At 46.3% G+C, this 26,776-nt stretch overlaps 1 protein-coding gene across 3 annotated transcripts in view; it reads left to right on the plus strand.

The window, feature by feature from the left end:
• The window catches only part of prex2 (phosphatidylinositol-3,4,5-trisphosphate-dependent Rac exchange factor 2), a 232,719-nt gene that overhangs the window by 137,086 nt on the left and 68,857 nt on the right, over positions 1-26,776 (plus strand). For all 3 annotated transcript variants that reach the window (XM_065019468.1, XM_065019466.1, XM_065019467.1), the window contains exons 26-30: positions 4,579-4,761; positions 5,379-5,473; positions 6,933-7,015; positions 12,662-12,752; positions 22,404-22,532. In XM_065019468.1, coding sequence (XP_064875540.1) covers positions 4,579-4,761; positions 5,379-5,473; positions 6,933-7,015; positions 12,662-12,752; positions 22,404-22,532 — 581 coding nt within the window. The remainder of the gene's footprint in view (positions 1-4,578; positions 4,762-5,378; positions 5,474-6,932; positions 7,016-12,661; positions 12,753-22,403; positions 22,533-26,776) is intronic.

The raw sequence follows: 26,776 nt of genomic DNA on the forward strand, positions 1-26,776 counted from the left end.
ATCGTCTGTCCTCGGTTGCAACACTCACTACCGAGTTCCAAACTGCCTCTGGAAGCAACGTCAGCACAAGAACTGTTCGTCAAGAGCTTCATGAAATGGGTTTCCGTTGCAGAGCAGCCGTACACAATCCTAAGATCACCATGCTTAAGGCAAAGCGCCCGCTGGAGTTGTGTAAAGATCGCCGCCATTCAATTCTGGAGCAAAAAAATGGAAAATGGCGCCGACAGAGAGGGCTGCCGTGCTTCTAGCTCTTAGGAAACTTTCCAGTATTTAGTTTTTTTAATGTATTATTTCTTACATTATTATCCCAGAATTTTTTTATTAGCCCAGCTGAAAAGGACTATTGGATATCAGAGCAGCAGTAACTCACTCACAGCCCTCAAAGTACTTCACTGGACTTTATGCAAACTGGAAACCACAGGACTCATTTATTGTATCTGGCGATTTTTACAAAGCAAATTGTAGAAAAAGGCTGCCGAAGTTCTATCAGGACATTGACTGTAGTACTTGCGCTGCTAAAACACTTGACCACTGCTACTCCAACTTCTGGGATGCCTACAAGGCCCTCCCCCACACCCCCTTCGGAAAATCTGACCGTGACTCCATTTTGCTCCTCGCTTCCTATAGGCAGAAACTCACAGGAAATACCTGTGCTAAGGACTATTCAATGCTGATCTGACCAATCAGAATCCACGCTTCAAGATTGTTTTGATCACGAGACCGGGATGTGTTCCGGGTAACTTACGAGAACAACATAGACTAATATACTGATACGGTGACTGAGTTTATCAGGATGTGTATAGGAGATGTTGTACCCACTGTACTATTAAAACCTACCCAAACCAGAAACCGTGGATAGATGGCAGCATTTGTGCAAACCTGAGAGAGCGAACCACTGCATTTAACCATGGCAAGGTGACTGGGAATATGGCAGAATACAAACAGTGTAGTTATTCCCCTTTGTAAGGCAATCAAACAGGCAAAACGTCAGTGTAGAGACAAAGTGGAGTCGCAATTCAACAGCTCAGACACAAGATGTATGTGGCAGCGTCTACAATCTCTCCCTATCCAAGTCTGCTGTCCCCACATGCTTCATGCTTCACCCTTGTTCCTGTATCCAAGAGAGCAAAGGTAACTGAACTAAAGGACTATTGCCCCGTAGCACTCACTTCTTCATCATGAAGTGCTTTGAGAGACTAGTCAAGGTTCATATCACCTCTACCTTACCTGTCACCCTAGACCAACTTCAATTTGCTAACCGCCCCAATAGATCCACAGATGATGCAATCATCATCGCACTGCACACTGCCCTATCCTATCTGTACAAGAGGAATACCTATGTAAGAATGCTGTACATTGACTACAGCTCAGCGTTCAACACCATAGTACCCTCCAAGCTCATCATTAAGCTCGAGGCCCTGGGTCTGAACCCCGCCGTGTGCAACTGGGTCCTGGACTTCCTGATGAAGGTAGGAAACAACACCTCCGCTTCGCTGATCCTCAACACTGGGACCCCACAATGGTCCGTGCTCAGCCCCCTCCTGTATTGTTCACCTTTGACTGCGTGGCCACGCACGTCTCAAACTCAATCATCAAGTTTGCCAACAATGATGAGACAGCCTACAGGGAGGAGGTGAGGGCTCAGAGTGTGGTGCCAGGAAAATAACCTCTTACTCAACGTCAACTTCAGGAAACAGCAGAGGGAGCAACACCCTATCCACTTCGACTGGAACGCAGTTGAGAAGGTGGAAATGTTCAAGGTCCTCGGCATACACATCACTGACAAACTGAAATGGTCCACACACACAGACAATGTGTGGTGAAGAAGGCGCAACAGCACCTCTTCAACCTCAGGAGGCTGAAGAAAGAAACCCTCACAAACGGCAACTGCACCGCCCGCAACTGTAGGGCTCTCCATTGGGTGGTGCCTCCATCCGAACGCATCACTGGGGGCAAACTAGCTGGGACGGAGAAACTGAAAAACAGCTTCTATCTCAAGGCCATCAGACTGTTAAATAGCCATCACTAGCACATTAAAGGCTGCTGGCTTATATACATAGACTTGAAATCACTGGCCACTTTAATAAATCGAAGACTAGACACTTTCATAATTTAAAGTTAAAATATTTTCCATTACTCATCTCGTGTTTATACTGTATTCTATTATTTTCTTCCGTGTCTTAGTCTATGCCGCTCTGACATTGCTCGTCCAAATATTTATATATTTAATTCCTTTCCTTTACTTAGATTTGTTGTGAAAGATATGACTTGTTTGATATCACTGCACTGTTGGCACTAGAAACACAAGCATTTCGCTACACCCGCAATAACATCTGCTAAGCATGTGTATGTGACCAAAAACATGTTACTTGATTTGAGCACTTGAAACGCTTTCTCTGGGGTGATGAATCATGCGTCACTATCTGGCAGTCCAATGGACAAATCTGGGTTTCGTGGATGCCAGGAGAACGCTACCTGCATAGTGCCAAATGTAATGTTTGGTGGAAGAGGAATAATGGTCTGGGGCAGTTTTTCATTGTTCGGGCTAGGCCCCTTAGTTCCGGTGAAGGGAAATGTTAACGCTACAGCTTACAGTGACATTCTAGACATTTCTGTGCTTCCAACTTTGTGGCAACAGTTTGAGGAAGGCCCTTTCCTTTTTCAGCATGACAATGCCCCAATGCTCCCATTCTTCTCTGCAGATCCTGTCAAGCTCTGTAAGGTTTGATGGGGAACGTTGCTACACAGTGATTTTCAGGTCTCTCCAGAGATGTTTGATCAAGTCCGAGCTCTGGCTGGGCCACTCAAGTACATTCAGAGACTTGTCCCAAAGCCACTCCTGCATTGTCTTGGCTGTGGTGTTAGGGTTGTTGTCCTGTTGGAAGGTGAACCTTCACACTAATCTGAGCTCTTGAGCAGGTTTTCATTCAGGATCTCTGTTCTTTGCTCTGTTCATCTTTCCCTCGATCCTCACTATTCTCCCAGTCCCTGACGCTGAAAAACATCCCCACAGAATGATGCTGCCACCACCATGCTTCACTGTCAGGATGGTATTGGCCAGGTGATGAGTGGCGCCTGGTTTCCTTCCGACGTGACACTTGGCATTCAGGCCAAAGAGTTCAATCTTGGTTTCATCAGACCACAGAATCTTGTTTCTCATGGTCTGAGAGTCCTTTAGGTGCCTTTTGGCAAACTCCAAACAGACTGTCATGTGCCTTTTACTGAGGAGTGGCTTCCGTCTGGCTACTTTACCATAAAGGCCTGATTGGTGGAGTGCTGCAGAGATGGTGGTCATTCTGGAAGCTTTTCCCATCTCCACAGAGGAACTCTGGAGCTTGGGTTCTTGGTCAACTCCCTGAATACTGCATTTCTCCCTGCTCCCTCTGATGCCCTGCACACAAGCCCTAAGCTGCTTACACTTCCTTATATACTACCAGCCAATCACAGGGCCTGGAACCTTCTCCATGGCAATGGAATGCCACTGCATTCTAGAGGGGCATTGTTGTGGGATCTGGAGTGGGATTTAATGATGGCAGGTCTCCGTTGCTCCTTCTCTGAATGGATAGATGTCGGAATGGATTAAAGGGGAAAACGACAGGACTTTTGAAATGATAGAGCCTGTATCATCTATCATGTGATGTGAGAGGACATGAGGGCAGTCTGTTAACTCCGCCAAAATGAAACAGTCTCAAGTAAAGCCTGAAACGTGACACAACGGAAAATATACGCAGTGACGGACATGAATGGAATTAGTCTGAAATGCAAACAGACATGGCGTGTTAGTGTTTTTCTGTATATAGGCCAGTCAGGAAGTCCAAGCCTGACATTTATTGGAAATATGGCTCTAAATGACTCCATGTGTTGCTGCAGTTCTGTGAAAATATCCTGGTCTGCATGCTAAATGGCACAATATTCCCGATCGTGTACTACTATGTAGGGAACAGGGTGCCATTTGGGACGCACTATCGCGCTCTGATCCTCTTCCTCCACAAAGCCCCTGATAGAACCCAGGCATGCAGAGCGAGAGGCTGAGTTGAGGGGCTGGTGTGTGTTGAGTTTAGGCTGTTGACGCAGCTGGCTGTGCATGTTTGAAGTTATTCATATTTGGAGGACCTCTGGCCTGCTGGCGTTGTTGTGAGGAAGACTAGCACAAACAGGTTGGAGCTTTGTTTGGCTCTCACTGTCAGTGGGTGTGTGAGTGATGCGGGCGCACGCACACACATTCGATGATAGGCCTCCACACACATGCAAGTGCGGACACATTCACTCGCTCACATGTCTTAACATACGCAATTACACATACACACACACACACACAAACACACACATCTTGATGACGTTAAAAGCTGTGTTCTTTCACCATGAGGTGTAAAGTCAACTTGACATTGCACTTTTGAGAGGATGTTAAGGTTGGAGGAGAGCAGCCATGTTCGTCGTCATGCTCTCCTGCCTGTTAGTTGGTGATGGTTCTTTTTGACTGCTACAGGAAGGCTGTAGAGTGTGGCTACTTTCAATAACCTGCATTTTCTCTCTCGTGTCTCTCTCTCCTTCCCTCCTCTCTCTCTCTCTCTCTCCCAGCCTCCTCTCCTCCATCACCCTCCCCCCTGCCTCAGACATGAAGACCCCAGAGAGTTACATCTCAGCGGAGAGCGAAGGAGAGCGAGGAGGAGAGAAGAACGGAAAGAAGGTGTGTTTCAACGTTGCCGGAGACGAACAGGAGGACTCAGGACACGACACCATCAGCAACAGAGACTCCTACAGGTAATGACCAAGAGAGGGAGGGATGGAGCGAGAGAATATAGTTGGTAGCCAATTAGCCTGTTGGTGACATTTCTCCCTCTGTTGTTCTTGTGACTAACAGCAACATAAAGGCTGCATCCCAAATGGCACCTGTTAGGAAGGTCTAGATCCTTCTTGACCTCTTTGTCTTGACCTCTCCATTCAGATGCTGTCTCCAAAATAAATGTATACAAAAGGCAACTACAAACAGCCCGAACTAACGAAATACCTCATGGCCACCAAACCCACCAGCAGCCTCACGGCTCTCCAAACTGGTACTCTGACTGATCACCTTAATGGGCAGCACCCGACGTGCTTATCAAGCAGGCTCAGCACTTGGACAAGGTTGCTGCTGCCCCCTGGGGGAATGGAGTGTGGTAGTGTCACATGCATAGTGTGTTTGTCTATGTCCTAACCCTAACCTTCCCCCTATATCATAACACAAAGTATTCTCTACTTTTAACCAAGGTCCATAGGGTATAGGGTGCCATTTGGGACGACGCCAGAAAGATTGACAGTAACCAGTTTTTAGTATTAGAGGGCAGTAATAGTGTTTCTACGAGCTGCTGGAACATGTTTTTCTCTGTGTCTCTCTTCAGTGACTGTAACAGCAACAGGAACTCCATAGCTTCCTTCACCAGTATCTGTAGCAGCCACTGCAGCTCCTATGTTCACAGTGATGAGATGGACTCAGGTAACCACTACACACACACACACACACACTTTGATGAGATAGACTTAGGTAACCACTACACACACACACACACACTTTGATGAGATGGACTTAGGTAACCACTACACACACACACACACACACTTTGATGAGATGGACTCAGGTAACTAGTACATGCAGTCACATACACACAGACTCCAGTAAGCAGAACCCTGTAATCCAAGTCAACCCCCCCCCCCACACACACACACACACACCACAGATATAAATTACATAACACGTGAATGATTTACCGTGGAAGTAATTGTAATGTTATAAATGACCAAAGTATACTGCAAATGCCTCACCTGTCTGTCCACAGTAGTAACACCATTCAGGATTAGGGTTGCAAATCGAGGGTATATTACTGGAAACTTTCAAAGTTTACCAGTAAACTAACAGGATTTTGTTAACTTTCAAGGATTTATGTTATTTGTCTAGTGGCCCTTTTGGGTATTTGCACCCAACTTCATCTTCCATAATCATGTCAACAAAAGAACAAGCTTGAAATGAACTTCAACCAAGTTTGAACCCAGCTCAATGAACAGAACAGAACACACGTCCTTTTCTTCCCTCTGTCCACAGTAGTCCTATACAATAACGCCACACATGATACGTACTATTTACTATACAGGACACAAGTTCAAGGCCTACTTTAGACAGCACAATACTTGTTCCATTTTCCCTATTCAACCACAAGGCATAATAACACACATCTGACTGACACGACTTGATTATGACCTGGCTACATGATTATGGCTTTGAATCTAATGCGTGTCCCAACTGGCGCCCTATTCCGTACATAGTGCACTACTTTTGACCAGAGCCGCATGGTCCCCGGTCGAAAGTAGTGCACTATATAGGGAATAGGGTGCCATTTGGGGTGCAAACCATGTGAACGGAAAGCCTGTGGATTAGTATGATTGGGTATGGCAGGCGTTTGGCTGGGTCAACCCACAGCTGTGTCAAACCTTACAAAAAAAACACATGAAGTGTTCCAAAAACACATGTTTTCACATGATTTCACATGTGAAATTGTGTGTGAATTCATGTGATTTTCCACATGTGAAATAATTTGTTTTTTCTGTAAGGGAAAAAAGTCATATCGATCCCTGTATCTGTCTGCTGTCTGCCAGAGAGCTATCACACACGCACTAACTCATACACACACACATACACACACGCACACTGTCATTGTGGTTTACAGGCCCTCACTTAGCAATTAGCATATAATGGCTATGAATTTAGCATGGAGGTGGTTTTGGCAGGATCTTTACAGCTGTGACCGAGATCTGACAGACAGATGGACACAGACAGGCGATTGGACTGGACACAAGGCTGCGTGTGTGTGTTTGCGTGTGTGTGTCTGCGTGTGTGTGTGTGTGTCTGTGTGTGTGTCTGCGTCTAATGCTGACTGATGATTATGAATGTTGTCCTATAGGAGACGAGATGCCTGCCAGTGTATGGATATCTCATGATAAGCAGAAGAAACTACACAGCTTTCTGGAGCATCTCTTCAGCCAGGTGGGAACTGAGCCCTATAACAAATCCCAGTGGGCATCGTCTCATGGCGGTGGTACTGTTAACAGACTCATTGCTACTACAGATTATGGACACAAGGGAGAGGTGTAACATTTCTAATTGTGAAGTAAATAAAATCAGTGGACATTGGACAATGTCGTATAGTGCAATACAATAATACATTTGCCTCCCAAATTGCACCCTATTCCCTATGGATCATGGTCATAAGTAGTACGCTATAGAGGGAATATGTTTCCTTTTGGGATGCAGGTTTATTGTACTGTTTGACATCAGCCCCACTTGTTGCCTACTGGAATTAGATTTCGTAAATCAAATGAATCTGCCGTTGCTAAGGCTACGTCCTCCTTCCCTGTCTTCCTAGAAATCCGTATGGGTATGAGATGTTGTTTTGGTTTCTTAGATTTCATGTTTGTGGTTTCCTGGGATATTTAGTTTTTTTCCTTCTGACCTATCACCTCTGTTGATTTACTATCACATGTCTGGCGGGCCGGCCCACCCAACCACTGGTCTACAAACATCAGGGTAGCCTAACCTTGACCCCTAACCTCTCTCGCACTCTGGGGAGTATGATAGCATGGCCCCTTTGACATACACGCTCCCCACCACGCACAAACACTCCTGGGAGACGTTTCCACTGGGTTGACAGAGCCCGTTGAACGTATCTGTCTCCATGCATGGGCAGTAACGTATCTGTCTCCATCCATGGGCAGTAACGTATCTGTCTCCATCCATGGGCAGTAACGTATCTGTCTCCATCCATGGGCAGTAACGTATCTGTCTCCATCCATGGGCAGTAACGTATCTGTCTCCATCCATGGGCAGTAACGTATCTGTCTCCATCCATGAGCAGTAACGTATCTGTCTCCATCCATGGGCAGTAACGTATCTGTCTCCATCCATGGGCAGTAACGTATCTGTCTCCATCCATGGGCAGTGACGTATCTGTCTCCATCCATGGGCAGTGACGTATCTGTCTCCATCCATGGGCAGTGACGTATCTGTCTCCATCCATGGGCAGTGACGTATCTGTCTCCATCCATGGGCAGTGACGTATCTGTCTCCATCCATGGGCAGTGACGTATCTGTCTCCATCCATGGGCAGTGACGTATCTGTCTCCATCCATGGGCAGTAACGTATCTGTCTCCATCCATGGGCAGTAACGTATCTGTCTCCATCCATGGGCAGTAACGTATCTGTCCCCATCCATGGGCAGTAACGTATCTGTCTCCATCCATGGGCAGTAACGTATCTGTCTCCATCCATGGGCAGTAACGTATCTGTCTCCATCCATGGGCAGTGACGTATCTGTCTCCATCCATGGGCAGTGACGTATCTGTCTCCATCCATGGGCAGTGACGTATCTGTCTCCATCCATGGGCAGTGACGTATCTGTCTCCATCCATGGGCAGTAACGTATCTGTCTCCATCCATGGGCAGTAACGTATCTGTCTCCATCCATGGGCAGTAACGTATCTGTCTCCATCCATGGGCAGTAACGTATCTGTCTCCATCCATGGGCAGTAACGTATCTGTCTCCATCCATGGGCAGTAACGTATCTGTCTCCATCCATGGGCAGTGACGTATCTGACTCCATCCATGGGCAGTGACGTATCTGTCTCCATCCATGGGCAGTGACGTATCTGTCTCCATCCATGGGCAGTGACGTATCTGTCTCCATCCATGGGCAGTGACGTATCTGTCTCCATCCATGGGCAGTGACGTATCTGTCTCCATCCATGGGCAGTGACGTATCTGTCTCCATCCATGGGCAGTGACGTATCTGTCTCCATCCATGGGCAGTGACGTATCTGTCTCCATCCATGGGCAGTGACGTATCTGTCTCCATCCATGGGCAGTAACGTATCTGTCTCCATCCATGGGCAGTAAACGTACAGAATGGGGTCCGCTGCTGCCTCGGCACTTTCCGCTCCTTTCCTTTCCTGCCTCGTTTCTTTTATTGTAGGCCAGCTTCCCGGGCTTTGTTTATACACGACAGATGAGATGTGATCTGTTAGCAGGGGTTACGGGGGGCGTGTCTGTGTATGAGCGGCAGAGCTGTTCCAGTTCTTCAAGATTTGACGGCAGTTAAATTCATGCAATGTAATATAATTATGGACACAGTGATTACCCAAACACACACACTTCCCTTATCACTGAAGTGCACACTGTAGAAAAGAAGACTGTAGTTTTCATCTTTGAGATATTTATAGTTGTTGTATTTTTATATTCCTCATAAGAGTGACACTGAGGCCTCCCGAGTGGCGCAGTGGTCTAGGGCACTGCATCGCAGCGCATGCTGTGCCACCAGAGACTCTGGGTTCGCGACCGGGAGGTCCGTGGGGCGACGCACAATTGGCCTAGCGTCGTCCGGGTTAGGGAGGGTTTGGCCGGTAGGGATATCCTTGTCTCATCGCGCACCAGTGACTCCTGCGGCGGGTCGGGCGCAGTGCACGCTAACCAGGTCGCCAGGTGCACGATGTTTCCTCCGACACATTGGTGCGGCTGGCTTCCGGGTTGGATGCGTGCTGTGTTAAGAAGTAGTGCGGCTTGGTTGGGTTGTGTTTCGGAGGACGCATGGCTTTTGACCTTCGTCTCTCCCGAGCCCGTACGGGAGTTGTAGCGATGAGACAAGATAGTAATTACTAACAATTGGATACCACGAAATTGGGGAGAAAAAGGGGGTTAAAAAAAAGGAAACTTTAAAAAAGTGACACAGAGATCCAGCATATTCAATATATTATAAGAGATCATCAGACATATCGGATACATCAAAAGACCCCCTTCCCCCAACCCAAATAGTATTTTCTCCTCCCATCTCCAATACAAAGACTGTATGTCCAGTACAGGACAAGTGTAGTCTCTCTAGACAGACTTGTTGCCTCCCACGATGTTCCAGTGTTTCTGGCTTAACACCTCTGTAGAAGGTCCGGCGTCAGTTGGGGTAGAACGGACGAGTCGGCGTCACCGGAGACATCACTGCTGTATCCACTTATTGCCCTAGATAAAACATGAGCTCAATTCCCGCCCACATTTTAAGCCCCGCCTACCCAAACTCGTGATTTGTAGGGACAGTTGTCTGTCCGAAGAGGTTGTCTGACCCTCCCCGTGAAAAATGTTTCTCCCCCTTTTGAAATTTCTGAGAGAATACAAAATTCTTCCCAGACCTTGTGCCATAGCTCCAAACATTGCTCCAAGTGTATAAGTGCAGTATCTGGAAGTGCAGTATCTGGAAGTGCAGTATCTGGAAGTGCAGTACAGTGTTTCCTCTTGCACAAAGAAAGAAAACAATTTCATGACATTTCATTTCATTCTGGAATCTCCATGATCATCGAACAACGATCATCTGACTGGGAGGTTAAAGTTCAGTCTGTGTCTGACAAACAGACAGAGTCTGGTTCTGAGTCTTTGTCCCAGACTGTGACAGAAGAAATGACCAGCTTTCAGCCTTTTTATAACAGGGGCAGAAGTATGGGTAGAGTTTCACAGTGAAGGTGCAGGCAGTGAAAGAGTAGATATGACAAGGAGATATGTCCTCACTTGTAAGCCAGGATACCTGTCCCCGCTGCATCATAAAAGGAGACCTGACCCTCCCTCATAATCCACCAACACCCCCACCTTCTGGGGCTTCTTACTTAGAGAGAGGCAGACAATTGAGCTTGAGATAGCCTGGTACTCATTTCTAGACTTCAGCCCCACAGTCCAGACTCCATTTTCCAGGCTAAATGGAGCTTTACCCACCCTGCCGAGGGACTCTCTGGCCACTCCTAACTGCCACTTGGTCTTATTCCTGACTAGCACCTCATAATAGAATCTCCCTGAGGAGAAGCCCTCTTTGCCAAGGACACAAGTAGCATTACCAAACCTCCCTGGGTAGTCATAAACATTCCTTTTCTTTGCTTCCATGCTCCAATGGTTTACCATCCTTAGAGATGGTAAGATCGGGATGTGCTGTTTTAGGGTCTAGGGTCCACTTCATACTGCTACATACCCTTCAGCTCAGCATCACGCTCATCGGTTTCTCCTGCAGCTGGGACACAGTCTTTCTCCATCTGCTCTCTCTGAGACACAGCTCTCTTAATCTCTCCCTCACACACCTGGCTATAGACACTGATCTTAGACCAGTCCTCGGTGCACGACGGCTGCTTCAGCTCAGTGCTTCCCGTCAGTAGCACAGTGATTTCCTGCTCCAGCTCTTTAATGAACCATTTACCCTGCCTCTCTGCTGCAGTCTGCTTCCCCTCAATCACCTCAATGAGCTGGGCCTGACTTCCCTTAATGAGATCCATCAGATCAGTGAAGAGCTGCATCTGCACGCTGTCTCCTATCTCTCTCTCTCTCCGCGTCTCTCTTGCTGGGCTCTATGGACTCGTTAATTTCCTGAACCTTCTGTTGTCGCTCCTGGATTATCTGCTGCACCTGTGCCTCCGTCTTCCTCCTTCCTCTCCCCATACTCTTCCTCTAGAGGGACAATGGGGTGACTCTTGTGGTCTGCCTCGGTGTAGAACTGGCACACACACATCTGGTCAGTCCTACAGAACAGCTCCAAGGAGTCTGTCTTGCTTCTTGCACATATTTCACTTGGCAAGTCAGTTAAGAACAAATTCTTATTTACAATGACGGCCTAGGAACAGTGGGTTAACTGCCTTGTTCGGGGGCTGGACAACAGGTTTTTACCTTGTCAGCTCAGGGATTCGATCTAGCAACCTTTCGGTTACTGGCCCAACGCTCTAACCTCTAGGCTGCCCGCCGCTATGGTATTTCTATTGTCAGGTTCACGTGCATCAGCAGATAAAGGAGAGGCATGGTAAGGTCAGGTCTATCCTACACTATCTACTAAGTTCCCCTGATTCAAGCTTTCAAAACATAGATGTAAATGCACCCAGCCAGCCATTTCACAGGAGGTGGAATAGTAATACATGAAAAACACAGACTAAACAAGCACAACAACCTCAGACCGACTGGACCCACACAATAACGTCATACATTCTCGACAGTTCTGGCACGCCATTCAGTGAACACAACGTTTCTAACTTTGACGTACATCCATTACAAGTCAAAGGTTTGGACACCAGGGTTTTTCTTTATTTTTTACTATTTTCTGCATTGTCTAAAATGTCTACATTGTGGAATAAGAGTGAAGACGTCAAAACTATGAAATAACACATATGGAGACATGTAGTAACCAAAATAGGGCTATCTTCTGTATACCGCCCCTACCGTGTCACAACACAACTGATTGGCTCAAACGCGTTAAGAAGGAAATGCAAAGGGTGCCTACTTTGAAGAAACTAAAATATATTTAGATTTGTTTAACACTTTTTTGCTTACTACATGATTCCAAATGTGTTATTTGCTAGTTTTGATGTCTTCACTCTTATTCCACAATGTAGAAAAAAAAAATTTAATCTGAAAAACCCTTGAATGAGTAGGTGTGTCCAAACTTTTCACTGTAACTACATTCGATTCCATGAATTGAACTGCCTAAAATCACGAAGAAAGAACTGGAACAGCACCATTACCGATACACAAGCACACACCCCCAACCCCCTGCTAACAGAACACATCTCATCAGTAGTGTATGTTTCTGTCTCTGTCTCACTGTGTCTCTGTCTCTCTCTCTCTTCAGGTGGAGTCCATCACCAGTCTGCTGAAGGGAGTGGTGGTGGCCAAGGCCTTTGAACAGACCAAGTGTTTCACACCTGGACGAGGACTACAAGGTAAAGACCGAGGGGTTGTCTTTCAGTGTGCACCTTATTAACTTTGTAGTGCACTACTTTTGACGAGGACTGCCCGGTGAAGACGGACGGTTGTCTCTTACATACAGCTGGGGTCATACTGTCAATACTTAGCCGAGAACCAAACCGGCCCGACCTTAGCCTCCTGGAACAAGATGGGTTTGGTCGACGAAAGAAATACAGAAGGAAAAAAAGAACACTCTGGGGATGTTTGCCTTTCAATGGGAGAAAAAACTCCATCCTTTCTTCTCCTCCCTCCGTTCCGTCCCCTCCCTCTCCACATTCATCCCTTTCTCTGGCATGGTGGTATATATATGTTTCCTTCTCCTCCCTCCGTTCCGTCCCCTCCCTCTCCACATTCATCCCTTTCTCTGGCATGGTGGTATATATATGTTTCCTTCTCCTCCCTCCGTTCCGTCCCCTCCTCTCCACATTCATCCCTTTCTCTGGCATGGTGGTATATATATGTTTCCTTCTCCTCCCTCCGTTCCGTCCCCTCCCTCTCCACATTCATCCCTTTCTCTGGCATGGTGGTATATATATGTTTCCTTCTCCTCCCTCCGTTCCGTCCCCTCCCTCTCCACATTCATCCCTTTCTCTGGCATGGTGGTATATATATGTTTCCTTCTCCTCCCTCCGTTCCGTCCCTCTCCACATTCATCCCTTTCTCTGGCATGGTGGTATATATATGTTTCCTTCTCCTCCCTCCGTTCCGTCCCCTCCCTCTCCACATGCATCCCTTTCTCTGGCATGGTGGTATATATATGTTTCCTTCTCCTCCCTCCGTTCCGTCCCCTCCCTCTCCACATTCATCCCTTTCTCTGGCATGGTGGTATATATATGTTTCCTTCTCCTCCCTCCGTTCCGTCCCCTCCCTCTCCACATGCATCCCTTTCTCTGGCATGGTGGTATATATATGTTTCCTTCTCCTCCCTCCGTCCCCTCCCTCTCCACATTCATCCCTTTCTCTGGCATGGTGGTATATATATGTTTCCTTCTCCTCCCTCCGTCCCCTCCCTCTCCACATTCATCCCTTTCTCTGGCATGGTGGTATATATATGTTTCCTTCTCCTCCCTCCGTTCCGTCCCCTCCCTCTCCACATTCATCCCTTTCTCTGGCATGGTGGTATATATATGTTTCCTTCTCCTCCCTCCGTCCCCTCCCTCTCCACATTCATCCCTTTCTCTGGCATGGTGGTATATATATGTTTCCTTCTCCTCCCTCCGTTCCGTCCCCTCCCTCTCCACATTCATCCCTTTCTCTGGCATGGTGGTATATATATGTTTCCTTCTCCTCCCTCCGTTCCGTCCCCTCCCTCTCCACATTCATCCCTTTCTCTGGCATGGTGGTATATATATGTTTCCTTCTCCTCCCTCCGTTCCGTCCCCTCCCTCTCCACATTCATCCCTTTCTCTGGCATGGTGGTATATATATGTTTCCTTCTCCTCCCTCCGTTCCGTCCCCTCCTCTCCACATTCATCCCTTTCTCTGGCATGGTGGTATATATATGTTTCCTTCTCCTCCCTCCGTTCCGTCCCCTCCTCTCCACATTCATCCCTTTCTCTGGCATGGTGGTATATATATGTTTCCTTCTCCTCCCTCCGTTCCGTCCCCTCCCTCTCCACATTCATCCCTTTCTCTGGCATGGTGGTATATATATGTTTCCTTCTCCTCCCTCCGTTCCGTCCCCTCCCTCTCCACATTCATCCCTTTCTCTGGCATGGTGGTATATATATGTTTCCTTCTCCTCCCTCCGTTCCGTCCCCTCCTCTCCACATTCATCCCTTTCTCTGGCATGGTGGTATATATATGTTTCCTTCTCCTCCCTCCGTTCTGTCCCCTCCCTCTCCACATTCATCCCTTTCTCTGGCATGGTGGTATATATATGTTTCCTTCTCCTCCCTCCGTTCCGTCCCTCTCCACATTCATCCCTTTCTCTGGCATGGTGGTATATATATGTTTCCTTCTCCTCCCTCCGTTCCGTCCCCTCCCTCTCCACATTCATCCCTTTCTCTGGCATGGTGGTATATATATGTTTCCTTCTCCTCCCTCCGTTCTGTCCCCTCCCTCTCCACATTCATCCCTTTCTCTGGCATGGTGGTATATATATGTTTCCTTCTCCTCCCTCCGTTCCGTCCCCTCCCTCTCCACATTCATCCCTTTCTCTGGCATGGTGGTATATATATGTTTTCTTCTCCTCCCTCCGTTCCATCCCTTCCCTCTCCACATTCATCCCTTTCTCTGGCATGGTGGTATATATATGTTTCCTTCTCCTCCCTCCGTTCCGTCCCCTCCCTCTCCACATTCATCCCTTTCTCTGGCATGGTGGTATATATATGTTTTCTTCTCCTCCCTTTTCCTGTAAGGGCTGATTTTGTATGGTTTTGTAGTGTTTTTAGCTGGGGTGTAGCTGTGCTTATTAGAGCTTGGAGAAGCAAGATAACATTGGAGAGACTCCAGACCCAGTATCCCTCCCTCCCTCCCTCCCTCCCTCCCTCCCTCCATCCATCGCTCCTCCTCTCAAAGGAAAGAAAGAGTTTGAGAGGAAACAGGACCTGCTCAGAAAACACTGCAGCCTCCCTCACAGGGCTGCTACTTCCTGTGTGTGTGTATGTGTGTGCATGCGTGCCCTCCACCCCTCTGTTCATCTCTCCTATTCCACTCCCTCTGTGCCCTCCTCTTTCGCACTCGCTCTCCCTCCATCCTTCCCTTCTCTCTGTTCCTCTCATATCCCTCTGTACCCTTCTCTTCTCTCTGTTCCTCTCATATCCCTCTGTACCCTTCTCTTCTCTCTGTTCCTCTCATATCCCTCTGTACCCTTCTCTTCTCTCTGTTCCTCTCATATCCCTCTGTACCCTTCTCTTCTCTCTGTTCCTCTCATATCCCTCTGTACCCTTCCCTTCTCTCTGTTCCTCTCATATCCCTCTGTACCCTTCTCTTCTCTCTGTTCCTCTCATATCCCTCTGTACCCTTCCCTTCTCTCTGTTCCTCTCATATCCCTCTGTACCCTTCTCTTCTCTCTGTTCCTCTCATATCCCTCTGTACCCTTCTCTTCTCTCTGTTCCTCTCATATCCCTCTGTACCCTTCCCTTCTCTCTGTTCCTCTCATATCCCTCTGTACCCTTCTCTTCTCTCTGTTCCTCTCATATCCCTCTGTACCCTTCCCTTCTCTCTGTTCCTCTCATATCCCTCTGTACCCTTCCCTTCTCTCTGTTCCTCTCATATCCCTCTGTACCCTTCTCTTCTCTCTGTTCCTCTCATATCCCTCTGTACCCTTCTCTTCTCTCTGTTCCTCTCATATCCCTCTGTACCCTTCTCTCTGTTCCTCTCATATCCCTCTGTACCCTTCTCTCTGTTCCTCTCATATCCCTCTGTACCCTTCTCTTCTCTCTGTTCCTCTCATATCCCTCTGTACCCTTCTCTTCTCTCTGTTCCTCTCATATCCCTCTGTACCCTTCTCTCTGTTCCTCTCATATCCCTCTGTACCCTTCTCTCTGTTCCTCTCATATCCCTCTGTACCCTTCTCTTCTCTCTGTTCCTCTCATATCCCTCTGTACCCTTCTCTCTGTTCCTCTCATATCCCTCTGTACCCTTCCCTTCTCTCTGTTCCTCTCATATCCCTCTGTACCCTTCTCTTCTCTCTGTTCTTCTCATATCCCTCTGTATCCTTCTCTCTGTTCCTCTCATATCCCTCTGTACCCTTCTCTCTGTTCCTCTCATATCCCTCTGTACCCTTCTCTTCTCTCTGTTCCTCTCATATCCCTCTGTACCCTTCTCTTCTCTCTGTTCCTCTCATATCCCTCTGTACCCTTCTCTCTGTTCCTCTAATATCCCTCTGTACCCTTCTCTCTGTTCCTCTCATATCCCTCTGTACCCTTCTCTCTGTTCCTCTCATATCCCTCTGTACCCTTCCCTTCTCTCTGTTCCTCTCATATCCCTCTGTACCCTTCTCTCTGTTCCTCTCATATCCCTCTGTACCCTTCCCTTCTCTCTGTTCCTCTCATATCCCTCTGTACCCTTCTCTTCTCTCTGTTCCTCTCATATCCCTCTGTACCCTTCCCTTCTCTCTGTTCCTCTCATATCCCTCTGTACCCTTCTCTTCTCTCTGTTCCTCTCATATCCCTCTGTACCCTTCTCTTCTCTCTGTTCCTCTCATATCCCTCTGTACCCTTCCCTTCTCTCTGTTCCTCTCATATCCCTCTGTACCCTTCCCTTCTCTCTGTTCCTCTCATATCCCTCTGTACCCTTCTCTTCTCTCTGTTCCTCTCATATCCCTCTGTACCCTTCTCTTCTCTCTGTTCCTCTCATATCCCTCTGTATCCTTCTCTTCTCCCTGTTCCTCTCATATCCCTCTGTACCCTTCTCGTCTCTCTGTTCCTCTCATATCCCTCTGTACCCTTCTCTCTGTTCCTCTCATATCCCTCTGTACCCTTCTCTCTGTTCCTCTCATATCCCTCTGTACCCTTCTCTTCTCTCTGTTCCTCTCATATCCCTCTGTACCCTTCTCTTCTCTCTGTTCCTCTCATATCCCTCTGTACCCTTCTCTTCTCTCTGTTCCTCTCATATCCCTCTGTACCCTTCTCTTCTCTCTGTTCCTCTCATATCCCTCTGTACCCTTCCCTTCTCTCTGTTCCTCTCATATCCCTCTGTACCCTTCCCTTCTCTCTGTTCCTCTCATATCCCTCTGTACCCTTCTCTTCTCTCTGTTCCTCTCATATCCCTCTGTACCCTTCTCTCTGTTCCTCTCATATCCCTCTGTACCCTTCTCTTCTCTCTGTTCCTCTCATATCCCTCTGTACCCTTCTCTTCTCTCTGTTCCTCTCATATCCCTCTGTACCCTTCCCTTCTCTCTGTTCCTCTCATATCCCTCTGTACCCTTCTCTTCTCTCTGTTCCTCTCATATCCCTCTGTACCCTTCTCTTCTCTCTGTTCCTCTCATATCCCTCTGTACCCTTCTCTTCTCTCTGTTCCTCTCATATTCCTCTGTACCCTTCCCTTCTCTCTGAGCAACACCTTCTATCTGGAACTGTGCCACTGTCCTGCTGTTTACTGCAATTCCGCCCCATATTTAGTACAATACTGCTTATCACCCAACAGTGAGGATGACACCATACAGACCTACTGTACGTATATAATATCCACAGTTGTCAGATCACATCATAACAATATACTGTTAAGTAAAGTTTTTGGGGCTCAGTTTCTGCTTGTTTTGGCTTTACCTTGTGAGTGGGTCCCAAATGGCACCCTATTCCCTATATAATGAACTACTTCTGAACGGGGCTCTATATAGGGAATAAGGTGCCATTTGGGACGCTGAGGTTTTCTTGGCCTGAAACATTCAGCTTCTATCAGTTGTTTTTGTTTTATCTCATTGTGTAGGAAGGTTTTCTGTTCAGGCCGAAGACCTTTACTCTCAGATACGAATTGAATCTGGACAGGAAATGCAGCTGGCAGAAAAGTTGCTATATTTAACCCCTATCAGTTTCCTGGAGTGACAATAAACCACTATCGTTTCCATATTCTGGCTATAGATCATGAATCTCCATTGCTGAGCCGGGACGTTCTGGAGATCAGATGGTGTACAGTTGTTTTCATGAAAAGGAGGAAAATATCTTGTTTCTGTATAAATGTCATGGCCAAGGTTTCTAAAGGTTAGGTTTTTGTGGGTTACAAAGGCTACGTCCCAAATGGCTGCCTATTCCCTATGTAGTGCTCTACTTTTGACTAGAAATGTAGTCAGAGTAGAGCATTTGTAAAGGGAATTGGGTGCCGTGCGGGACACAGATAAGGACTGTAGTGAATAATGAACTCAATTGAATCAGCCTGGCTTAGCCCCATCCTGTGTGGCGGCCTGGGGCTATACAGTTGAAGTCGGAAGTTTACATGCACCTTAGTGTTTCACAATTCCTGACATTAAATCCTAGTATAAATTCCCTATCTTAGGTCAGTTAGGATCACCACCTTATTTTAATTAAGAATGTGAAATATTAGAGAATGATTTATTTCAGTTTTTTTCCCATCACATTCCCAGTGGGTCAGAAGTGTACATACACTCAATTAGCGTTTGGTAGCATTGCCTTTAAATTGTTTAACTTGGGTCAAACGTAGCCTTCCACAAGCTTCCCACAATAAGTTGGGTGAATTTTGGCCCATTCCTCCTGACATAGCTGGTGTAACTGAGTCAGGTTTGTAGGTTCTGCCCACAACTTTTCTATAGGATTGAGGTCAGGGCTTTGTGATGGCCACTCCAATACCTTGACTTTGTTGTCCTTAAGCTATTTTGCCACAACTTTGGAAGTATACTTGGGGTCATTGTCCATTTGGAAGACCTATTTGCAACCAAGCTTTAACTTCCTGACTGATGTCTTGAGATGTTGCTTCAATATATCCACATCATTTCCCTGCCTCATGATGCCATCTATTTTGTGACGTGCACCAGTCCCTCCTGCAGCAAAGCACCCCCACAACATGATGCTGCCACCCCCGTGCTTCACGGTTGGGATGGGGTTCTTCGGCTTGCAAGCCTCCCCCTTTCTCCTCCAAACATAATGATGGTCATTACGGTCAAACAGTTCTATTTTTGTTTCATCAGACCAGAGGACATTTCTCCAAAAAGTACGATCTTTGTCCCCATGTGCAGTTGCAAACCGTAGTCTGGCTTTTTTATGGCGGTTTTGGAGCAGTGGCTTCTTCCTTGCCGAGCGGCTTTCAGGTTGTGTTGATATAGGACTTGTTTTACTGTGGATATAGATACTTTTGTACCTGTTTCCTCCAGTATCTTCACAATGTCCTTTGCTGTTGTTCTGCGATTGTTTCACACTTTTCGCACCAAAGTACGTTCATCTCTAGGTGACAGAACGCGTCTCCTTCCTGAGCGTTATGACGGCTGGTCCCATAGTGTTTATACTTGCGTACTATTGTTTGTACAGATGAACGTGGTACCTTCAGGCGTTTGGATATTGCTCCCAAGGATGAACCAGACTTGTGGAGGTCTTGGCTGATTTCTTTTGATTTTCCCATGATGTCAAGCAAAGAGGCACTGAGTTTGAAGGTAGACATTGAAATACGTCCACAGGCACACCTCCAATTGACTCAAATGATGTCAGTTAGCCTGTCAGAAGTTTCTAAAATAATTTTCTGGAATTTTCCAAGCCGGTTAAAGGCACAGTCAACTTAGTGTATGTAAACTTCTGACCCACTGGAAATGTGACACAGTGAATTATAAGTGAAATAATCTGTTGGAAAAATTACATGTCATGCACAGAGTGGATGACCTAACTGAATTTCCAAAACTATAGTTTGTTAACAAGAAATTTGTGGAGTGGTTTAAAAATTAGTTTTAATGACTCCAACCTAAGTGTATGTAAACTTCCGACTTCAACTGTATGTATCAAGCATTTCAGAGTAGGATTGCTGATCTAGGATCAGGTCCCCCCTTACATATAATGTTATTCATTGTGATCGAGAAGGCATAACCGATCTTAAATCAGCACTTCTTCTCTGAGACGCTGGATACATCTGGCCCTGATCTGTAGCTTATACCCCTCTACTACACTCTCCTAACAAGTTGGTTGTCTTTGTGTGTCTTTGAGGATATTTTATTAGACTCAGGGTGTGTGTGTGTGGGGGGGGGGGGTGTTAGCTCCCCATGTGTGTGTGTGTGTGGGGGGGGGGTGTTAAGTCCCCTATGTGTGTTTTAAATATCAGAACGTTCCAAACACTTTGCACATTTGACATGTTTCATTTCCCTCCTCTGATCTGTGTCTCTCGCTCCATGTGAGCACAGATGCATTTGATCTAGGAGGAGTGTGTGTGTCCGTGCGTTATGTTGATCCGATGAAGCGTATCGCTGGCGTAGTGTGTGTGTTGATAATAAAGTAGATGGCAGAGCATTCCCCCTTCCCAGAGAAAAGAAACACAAACGCACACACCAAACACACTCACAGCCCCACACACTACACACACACAGGCCCACACACTACACACACACACCAAACACACTCACAGCCCCACACACTACACACACACACCAAACACACTCACAGCCCCACACACTACACACACACACCAAACACACTCACAGCCCCACACACTACACACACACACCAAACACACTCACAGCCCCACACACTACACACACACACCAAACACACTCACAGCCCCACACACTACACACACACACCAAACACACTCACAGCCCCACACACACACCAAACACACTCACAGCCCCACACACTACACACACACACCAAACACACTCACAGCCCCACACACTACACACACACACCAAACACACTCACAGCCCCACACACTACACACACACACCAAACACACTCACAGCCCCACACACTACACACACACACCAAACACACTCACAGCCCCACACACTACACACACAAGGGAGACCAAATCCCTAAATTTCATTTCAAGCCTCTAGTTCACCAAAATCCTGTTATCACAGATTCAACTTCCCATCTCTCTCCAAAATCTACACTATATCTAACCCCTCTGTGTGTGTGTGTCTCTCTGTGTTTACAGCCTAAATTGATCTGCTGCCTCTCTCTCTCCCCCCTAATAAAGGCTGACTGTGTGTGAGGCACGGATAGGACCAAACAAAGACAGCAGTCTTATTGAGACATTCATTAGCAGACATCCCATCCCATATCTGTCTGGCACTCAGACATACGTCCACAGTGTCTGGGCTGGAGGAATGTAGACGGAAGGGAGAGAGAGGTATTGGGGGTGAGAGGGCGAGACAGAGGTAGAGAGAGAGAATGTGAGGGTCATTTGGGAGTGTGTGTGTGTGGGCGTTGGTTCTCACCTTCAGACAGTGGAGCAAAATGATGAGGTATGTCTGGAACTCTTTCCTCTCCTCCGCCACTCTCATCCCTTCACCCCTCTCTTCTCGCTGATGAATAATGCAGGAGATGTTTGGCTCCTCATCCGCCATTCCTCTCCATCTCCCTGTGTCTCCCAGGCTTTGAAGGACTCTAAAGCCCCTCATGTGTGAGTGTAAGGTAGACACAACGAGGGATGAAGGGGGGATGTGGGCAGTGTGGTGGCCTAAGGCTGGTTAAGAAGATACCTGTTTTTTTGTTTAGTAGGTGGATCACAAGAAGGCCTTCGGTTTTTTGGCAACAAACCGATTCCCTCAAGGCAACAGGCTATGATTTTGGACAGTAAAGTAACTTGTCTAAAAAAAAACATCTCTCCTCTCCTATCATTCCTCGATCCCACACCGCTTTCTTCTAAATGATTGAGGATAGTGATTTAGCTATTTGGCTCCTCCTCTCTGTGTCCAGGAGACCTGTGTTATAACCAGAACATCCTCCAAAGTGTCCTTACTTAAGGACACCTCAACAAGGCTCTGAATAAAGGTGTCCTACGCCCAACCATAAGCATGTCGTTTTGTCCCGAAAATAAGCTCATATCTATGCAGACACCAAATCTATGCTCCTTTAATTTAAATGTAATTCTCTTGGATAGTCACCTGTTGGCAGCGTCCTGGGTTAAGGAATGTTTTTTTTTGATGATCAAGTCCCTCAGTTAAGAACCTGATTCTCTATTGGATCAAGCTGCGTGTTTGGGTACGCTTTCGTTCTCTGATTATAGCATGGTGTTGTGTCTGTCAGAGTTCCAGCAGGAGATGGATCCTCGGGTTAACTGTACCAAGAGGCTCCGTGTCCACATCAAGCAGGACCCATGGAACCTCCCCAGCAGCGTACAGGCCCTCACACACACCATCGCCAAGTTCGTTGAAGGTAAGACGCACACGCTGAGACCTTGAAAAAGCCTCTGTAATGAGTATGTCTCCATCTGCAGTAAAAGTCCACAGAGGTACAAACTTGAGGCAGTGCACCATACAGTACACACAGAACACTGGACACAAAGGCCTTCATCCACACATTAGCCAAGTTGGAAGGTTAGTGCTGAATATGGTACATGCACACCAATTACAACAAAACTCGGGAACATCACACCAATTACAACAAAACTCGGGAACATCACACCAATTACAACAAAACTCGGGAACATCACACCAATTACAACAAAACTCGGGAACATCACACCCATTACAACAAAACTCGGGAACATCACACCAATTACAACAAAACTCGGTAACATCACACCAATTACAACAAAACTCGGTAACATCACACCAATTACAACAAAACTCGGGAACATCACACCAATTACAACAAAACTCGGTAACATCACACCAATTACAACAAAACTCAGTAACATCACACCAATTACAACAAAACTCAGTAACATCACACCAATTACAACAAAACTCGGTAACATCACACCAATTACAACAAAACTCGGGAACATCACACCAATTACAACAAAACTCGGCAACATCCCACCAATTACAACAAAACTCGGGAACACCACACCAGATGCAACAAAACTCGGGAACACCACACCAGATGCAACAAAACTCAGTAACATCACACCAATTACAACAAAACTCGGGAACATCACACCAATTACAACAAAACTCGGTAACATCCCACCAATTACAACAAAACTCGGGAACATCACACCAATTACAACAAAACTCGGTAACATCCCACCAATTACAATAAAACTCAGTAACATCACACCAATTACAACAAAACTCAGTAACATCACACCAATTACAACAAAACTCGGTAACATCACACCAATTACAACAAAACTCAGTAACATCACACCAATTACAACAAAACTCAGTAACATCACACCAATTACAACAAAACTCGGGAACATCACACCAATTACAACAAAACTCAGTAACATCACACCAATTACAACAAAACTCAGTAACATCCCACCAATTACAACAAAACTCAGTAACATCACACCAATTACAACAAAACTCAGTAACATCACACCAATTACAACAAAACTCGGTAACATCCCACCAATTACAACAAAACTCGGTAACATCCCACCAATTACAACAAAACTCGGGAACATCCCACCAATTACAACAAAACTCGGGAACACCACACCAGATGCAACAAAACTCGGGAACACCACACCAGATGCAACAAAACTCAGTAACATCACACCAATTACAACAAAACTCGGGAACATCACACCAATTACAACAAAACTCGGTAACATCCCACCAATTACAATAAAACTCAGTAACATCACACCAATTACAACAAAACTCAGTAACATCACACCAATTACAACAAAACTCGGTAACATCACACCAATTACAACAAAACTCGGTAACATCACACCAATTACAACCAAACTCGGCAACATCCCACCAATTACAACAAAACTCGGCAACATCCCACCAATTACAACAAAACTCGGGAACATCACACCAATTACAAGAAAACTCGGGAACATCACACCAGATGCAACAAAACTCGGGAACACCACACCAGATGCAACAAAACTCGGGAACACCACACCAGATGCAACAAAACTCGGGAACACCACACCAGATGCAACAAAACTCGGACCACACCAGATGCAACAAAACTCAGGAACACCACACCAGATGCAACAAAGCTCGGGAACACCACACCAGATGCAACAAAACTCGGGAACACCACACCAGATGCAACAAAACTCGGGAACACCACACCAGATGCAACAAAACTCGGGAACACCACACCAGATGCAACAAAACTCGGGAACATCACACCAGATGCAACAAAACTCGGGAACATCACACCAATTACAACAAAACTCGGGAACATCACACCAGATGCAACAAAACTCGGGAACACCACACCAGATGCAACAAAACTCGGGAACACCACACCAGATGCAACAAAACTCGGGAACACCACACCAGATTCAACAAAACTCGGGAACACCACACCAGATGCAACAAAACTCGGGAACATCACACCAGATGCAACAAAACTCGGGAACATCACACCAATTACAACAAAACTCGGGAACATCACACCAGATGCAACAAAACTTGGGAACACCACACCAGATGCAACAAAACTCGGGAACATCACACCAGATGCAACAAAACTTGGGAACACCACACCAGATGCAACAAAACTCGGGAACATCACACCAATTACAACAAAACTCGGGAACATCACACCAGATGCAACAAAACTTGGGAACACCACACCAGATGCAACAAAACTCGGGAACATCACAACAGATGCAACAAAACTCGGGAACATCACACCAGATGCAACAAAACTCAGGAACATCACACCAGATGCAACAAAACTCGGGAACATCACACCAGATGCAACAAAACTCGGGAACATCACACCAGATGCAACAAAACTCGGGAACATCACACACAACAGATGCAACAAAACTCGGGAACACCACACCAGATGCAACAAAACTTGGGAACATCACACACAACAGATGCATAAATATAAAGGTTTGAGTTGAAACCACTTAAACTGAGTTGTAGAGCAGAAGCCTCTCCCTAGTTAGTCCTTAGCATCCCAAATACAGTGCCTTCAGTAAGTATTCATACCCCTTGACTTATTCCACATTTTGTTGTGTTACAGTAGAGGTGGGGAACCTTTTTGCCATCAAGGGCCATTTGGATATTTATTAATTAATTTGGGGGACATATTATTACAATTTGCTATTTTCTCCATTATTCATGTTTTAATGTGACTTTAATCACTGACATTGGTTTTATAGTTTAAATATGATTTTTATGATGTTTGTGTCCTTGAGTATTTAGAAAAGTGCTAGTCCTATTTGAATAAATATTAGTATTGTAAATAATGTTGTTATTATGATTGCTTGTTCAAACTCACCTCTAATACGATGGCTGAAACTGCTTATCTTTGACGAGGCGTTTGAATTCAGCTGGCAGTGAAGATGACGTTACTCCCAGCTGGTTTTCCTGGTTTGTGTCAGTCAGTCTTGAGCAGAATCGAGTGTTTGCAAGAGTCAGTTTGGAAAAGAACTGCTCACAGCAGGAGGTCGTCCCGAACACAGACGCAAATATAAGTGCACGTCTCCTCAGAACAGGAAAATGCTCAGAGCTAACGTACATTTTGTAGAACTCAAGGAGAGGGAGGTTGTTGTACCTGGCTTGAGCTCACTATTGCTTTGCAGCTCAATGACTTCCTGTTGTAGGCCATCCGGCACATCCGCTGGTTCGACGTTAAACGGGGTTGCAAATATGTTCAACTCCAGTTGTTTACTTTTCACATCCTTAAACCGCTCACAAAATGCCTTTGCGAGCTTTCCACACTCACCGCCATATTCAGACCTAATCTCAGGCTCTTGTCCTTGCGGAGTAGGAAAATGCACTGTGTTACCCCTTTCTAGTTGGACTTGACACAGCTTTAATTTCGCTTCAAACGATTTCACGTTTGACAGCAGATCGCTGAGAAGCTGGTTCGGCCCTTGGAGCTTGATGTTAAAGTCAGACAGACACTTGGTTAAGTCCACCATGAAGGCCAAATCACACATCCACTTGTCATCACTCAGTTCCGCGACAGGTTTCTCTTTCATCTGCATGAATAGTTTTACTTCATCCGTCAGTCCGTAAAACCACCTGAGCATGATTTCCCGGCTCAACCATCGCACCTCACAGTGGTAAACCAGATCACCATACTCCGATTCAAGGTCCCTCAATAGCTCCTTAAACTGGCGGTTATCCAGCCCTTTGCTTTTGATAAAATTGAGGGTCGACGGGACAGTTGCCATTACGTTGTTCGGGCTTCAGGGACTGTGCACACAGACTTTCTTGATGTGTGCTGCCGTTGCATACAATTAAATCACTTGGATCAAGACTGAGACAACTCATTTCTTTTTTTCACTAATGCTGGCAACCCCTTTTTCGAGCCACTTTATTTTTTTTAACCGTAGCTCAGATTTGCTCATAGCCGAGACAAGTATCTCAAACAAGTCCTCACCTCTGGTGGTGCCATGCATGGCTTCCAAAGACAGCAATTCCTGCCTTGTGTCAAACTCAGCAGTAATCCCATGCACAAAAAAATGGCAAATTGGGCAGTATTTGTTGTCAGTCATTTCATCACATGCCAAA

Source organism: Oncorhynchus nerka, linkage group LG6 (assembly GCF_034236695.1).
Source record: "Oncorhynchus nerka isolate Pitt River linkage group LG6, Oner_Uvic_2.0, whole genome shotgun sequence".
Taxonomy (NCBI): domain Eukaryota; kingdom Metazoa; phylum Chordata; class Actinopteri; order Salmoniformes; family Salmonidae; genus Oncorhynchus; species Oncorhynchus nerka.